Source organism: Geospiza fortis, unplaced genomic scaffold (genome assembly GCF_000277835.1).
Source record: "Geospiza fortis unplaced genomic scaffold, GeoFor_1.0 scaffold98, whole genome shotgun sequence".
Lineage (NCBI taxonomy): Eukaryota > Metazoa > Chordata > Aves > Passeriformes > Thraupidae > Geospiza > Geospiza fortis.
This window is the reverse complement of record NW_005054306.1, coordinates 4,050,041-4,054,969: the sequence shown is the minus strand read 5'-3', so window position 1 is coordinate 4,054,969 and position 4,929 is coordinate 4,050,041. Positions and strand designations below refer to the sequence as shown.

Below are 4,929 nucleotides of genomic sequence, written 5' to 3'. Positions count from 1 at the left end.
GCTATTGTAAATGAGAAGTAGCTTAGGAATTGTAGGAAGTATGCTTCATGAATAGTCAATAGTTCCTCTCAACCAAGTTCCAAAGCATCATATCTGCTCCTTTATTTCAGAAGGAAGTTTTCCTTGACAGATAAAACCATGCTTTTGCACGCAAGTTATTGGCCTCTTCTGAGCCTTTACCTTCAGGGGTAAAACACATTCCTTAAGAGGAGTCAAGCACACCAGACACAATACTGCTGTTTCAGGCCAACTGGGAATGTGCTAACAGCAATTTGAAGAGATTAAGAACTACATCAAGAACTCGTTCCTATCAGCAACCAACAGCCTCCTCAAGCACACCAGCCCAGCACCAGGAACTTGCTAAGGCAGCCAGAGAGCACTGTGAAGAAAAGCTGTATTGAAGTAGGGCAGGAATTCTTAAGAAATAAATCATATGGAACTCCTAGAGACAAGCCATGCAAGAGTAAGTATGTAGCTTAAGCTTTCATTAGAATAGAACAGCTGACAATTCTATATTACCATAAATAATAAACTTTTTAGTTGACTATGTAAGACCTTGTTTTGATGTCAAGCATTCAATTGCAGAACAATCTTTTACCCCTACCTGTTACCTGGTAAGTGTTTTTAAGAGCCACACAGGTATCAGTTACCTCATTAGCAGGCTACAGTTAAGCAGGCCAATTCCTACCAATACCAGAATCCAGACAGCCTAAAACTGTGTCTAAACTGCCTACACAGAGGAGATACAGCCAAGACACATGAAGCTGGCTAAACATCAGTGGCAGCAGAGCTCCAACATTGCTTTCAAGCATCCCAAAACAAGCAGGAACAGTACAAACCACACAAAAGTCACAAGCATTTTAAAGCATCTCTCAGCAGCTTGCGTATTTCTCTGCACACAGCTGCATGTGAATTACTACCTCTTACAAACAGAATTTAAAAATTGCTGTTTAAGATAGGTTACCTTGAACCACAGCCTGAGTTTAGGCCAAGAGCCTTGCAACTTGATAAGTTTACATAGGCAATATCTGCGGGGTGCACAAAAGTGTCACACCCTCTATATGCTCTGAGCACAGATATACAGAGACTGTCCACATCTTCCTTATCCTAAACCTAAGCAGCCTTCCAGGGACATGCACTTAAACTTGAGAGACAAACACCTGGGTGGAAAACTGCATCCACACTGAAAGTGATTCTATGCAGTACTGCTCACAAAATCCTTCTTACCTAGAAAGTCCCAAGCCAACTATTCAGAGCATCACTCCCAAATGAAACCAAGATATTTCAGCAATGGCACAAAGATGGCCACAGCTGGGCTCTGAAGGCTGCATGTTTCTCTTGTGGGCCTTACACCACTACTGCAGTTACATGGAATGGAGATTCCATCCTTTACATCCCAAGATACTCAATGGGTATTCCCAAGTCTCTCATATCCAAGGACATCCAAAGTGCTTGAGGAAGCATGAGCCCCAGGAGGCACAGCAGGACTTTACAAGCAACATTGAGGGCAAATTTGAATGTAATTTTCTCCAGAAGGAACACACTCTAAGGCAGCAAGTATCTACCAAAAGTCCCAAGTCTTCCCGTTCTCCTGGCTGAGCAAACAACCATTAGGAAAGCCGTTTGAGGAATTCACCAATAGCTGCTTATTTATTTTCTACAGAGTCTCACTAAGGACCCAGACCTTTGCCAGACAGTGACTACCCAAACACTTCAGCATTTTAAGTGATAAGGTAGGAAAATGTCAGAAAGGCTTCAACATAAGTCTTCACTTCCTGCAAGCAGTATCAAAATCAGTAGAAGTGAGACTAAAAGGGTTTGTTTCCATTGTGTGAAACCACTCTTTGGTACAATTCTGAGTTACAAGAAAACATTTTACCAGTAATTTTGAACCAGATCTAAAATCTAATTGATATCCATTCTAATAAGGGGAAGACTGCACTCTACATAAAGTTCTCCAGATAAACTTGCATCGTCCATTAAAAAGGCCCCACAAGTACACGGGGATAGAAGCCCTTACCTTAGCACAGCCCTGTCTTCCCTCCAGAGTCCCTTCAGTTTTGTTCCAAAGCACTGCAGGAGCAGAGCAGGGCTCATGGCCCAGCCTCCTTGCACCTTCAGTGTTTGAGGAAGCAGGCAGGCAGCAGTGCCCAGCACTGGGGGAAGGGGCAGAGGAGCAGCACACTGCAGCAGTGAGCTGACTCAGGCTACAGGGTGCAGCACACAGCAAGGATTTACAGGGCTCCCAGCAAATCCTTGAGTGTCTCAGGGCTTGGGAGCTTCCCTGTACCACAGGATCAGAATGTCCTATCAGTGTCACCCCACACTGCTCATTGCTGCAGTTTTCTCCAGCTTGTGTCTCCACGTAATATAGACAAATAAGAAGCAGATTAGAAGTCCATAAATAAGCTCAATTTCAGAGTATTCATCAGGGTTGAATGCTTGAGATATGAGCTTCTAACACTGGCATAATTTATTTATGGTTTCAAACTTCTGTACATTTAAGATCCTGATAGCCCTTGAGATGGAAAATGCATAGCTGCACATCATCTGAAGGAATAAACAGCTAATTTTACTGTGGGGAGAGTGAATGCACTACACAGTCACCATGGAAATCCAGGGCTTGCAGCAAGTTCATCATGTTTTCAACAAATCCTGTTTTCCATACATAGTTTAAGGCAATTTTTTTAGGAAAAAAATCATGCCTTATAAAGCATAGTGAGAACAAGCAATAAAACTAAAGCAAATTATTTTGAGACCACAAAAACATTAACTTCATTTCACTACTGGATATAAGCAGGGTAGGCATATTGAGATGCTTGCCAGTAACTATTTCAACCACAAGACCTTTCTGCATAATTCATTAACAAGTGAGCAAAAACACCCCAAAACTTAATAACAAAGCTCAAGTTCCATACTTTTTAGCTGGGACCTTTACTGAAGGTATTAGTTTGACAAAGATCTTTTCTGAAACACATTACACATAATCCAAACTTTTATCCAGAATGCGGGTTTGCCCATAGGAGGGAAAAATGTGGAAAAAAGTCTTAATTGCATCAGCTCAAGATATCCAGCAAAGACTTTAAAATATCTAATCCCTAGCAAGCACACACAACATGGAAATTTTTAGCTTTGAACACCAGCTTAGTCATTCAGTACATGAATGGTTCACATTTCACTACTAAGCAGGTATTACAATACAAAAGGCAAGCTCAACTGGTTTGCAACTTCATTCTAATGTATCTATTGTTCTACAGTTTCAGCTTTGATTTCAGGTTCTGTTCAACATAAACTAGCCCATTCCATCAGCTTCATAGAATTAGCATAGCGGGATACATCGTATTCAGGACTTTCATTTGTATCTATCAGCTGCAACAGGTAATTTAATTCTGACAGTTCTCCAAAAGAAAATGTTTGTACAAGGTCATTTCATGCTAGAAACACTTTCAGACATGTCACAGTTTCCTACCAAAGAAAGCAAGCACCTTAGATTAACATGTTGTATTAAGAGCCAATTAACAGAAAAGTCTTCAAAGCCTGCTCACAGCACTGACACTGTGTTAAAGACCACACGTTCAACAGTTAACAGTTTTTATCCACTCTATTAAAACTTTACAGCCTTATCTAAACCACACAAAGGAACTATCCCAGTACCCACACTGCAATTACATTAAATGCTCCGGGTTTAAAAGTGAAGTTTGCAGTTTTGCAAACATGAGCCTCAGCTGACAAATGGAGCACCAGAGAGCACGAATGTGTCAGTGAGGAAAGCATTCGCAGAATGCCGTCTCTAAACTACATCTCCATATTAACACAAAGTCAAACAAGTACTTTTGGAATCTTTCACATTTTAAGTCAAACACTACAGGACTCCTTCAGCATCTAAGTGGTTCACATCATCTGCAAGTATTTCAGCTAGGACTTTGCTTCCAGGATTGCCTAGACATTACCTATACAAGCTGTTACCCCGTACCTGCTACACCACTAAGCCTCAAAGAGCTATAAAACCACGTTTGATGATTTCCATGTTAAGTACATTATTCAGAAATATCTAAATAGCTTCACAAGTCAAAGTTATACAAGCAAATTACCTCAGAGGTAAAAATACTCCGCATTGCTTCTGGTACAGCAGAAATGAAGCATCCACTAACCATGAGCATTCAGACATGCACACGCATGGGCTATTCATTACTTTAAAAAAAGGCAGTTATCTGATCACTGCCAATTCAGATCTGTGAATAGCTAATTCTACCAATATATACACATGGGAAATTTCCTGGGAAATACCAAAACAAAGGAAAAGACAAATAGGATGCATCGCTGAATGGAGATCATTAGCATATTCCAAATATTAAATACACTATTACAAGCTCTCTTGCCCAAACTCTGACAAGAGACCATTGGGTAACAGTAATATGCACATGCAGATCTGGATACACTGAGAGCCAGATCCTCCAGCAACCACGCGAACCTGAAAAGTTGAACAGCTGACCGTACTGAAGGTGAACTACTCTCATAAGTATAACCTTCAGATTTGCCCTGTTTGCTTAGGACAAGCCTACCTTTCCCAACTATGTCAGCTGATCCCACCTACATACCATTTTTATTGTCACTGCAAGCTCGTCCATAGTCCTGCAGATTGTGCTTTGTACTTCAAACTTGCAGCTACCATTTTCTGACGCTTCCAGAACACTATTTTTTTGTGGATCTTCCCAGTCAGAAATTTAAGTATTCCATAAAATCACAGAATGGTCTGGATTGGAAGGGGCCTTAAAGACCACCTAGCTCCAGTGTTTCTACGCTGTCCTCCTCCAAAACCACAGTACCGGCAATGCGCAGTACCGACGCCCCGCGCCCAGCACGGCTCCAGAGCCGCCCCGTGCGCCGGCAGGTGGCCATCGGCTCCTGCGCTAACAAAGGCGGCGCGGG

General features: G+C 41.7%; 2 protein-coding genes across 2 annotated transcripts in view; one reads left to right on the top strand and one right to left on the bottom strand.

The window, feature by feature from the left end:
• AMD1 (adenosylmethionine decarboxylase 1) overlaps nt 1-4,923 on the bottom strand; it is a 16,561-nt gene extending 11,638 nt beyond the window's left edge. Inside the window, exon 1 of the mRNA XM_014312063.2 lies at nt 4,599-4,923. The gene's annotated coding sequence lies outside the window, so the exon portion shown is untranslated. The remainder of the gene's footprint in view (nt 1-4,598) is intronic.
• Nucleotides 4,832-4,929, top strand: part of CDK19 (cyclin dependent kinase 19) — a 154,766-nt gene continuing 154,668 nt past the window's right edge. The window contains 1 exon segment of the mRNA XM_014312044.2: nt 4,832-4,891. Coding sequence (XP_014167519.1) covers nt 4,832-4,891 — 60 coding nt within the window.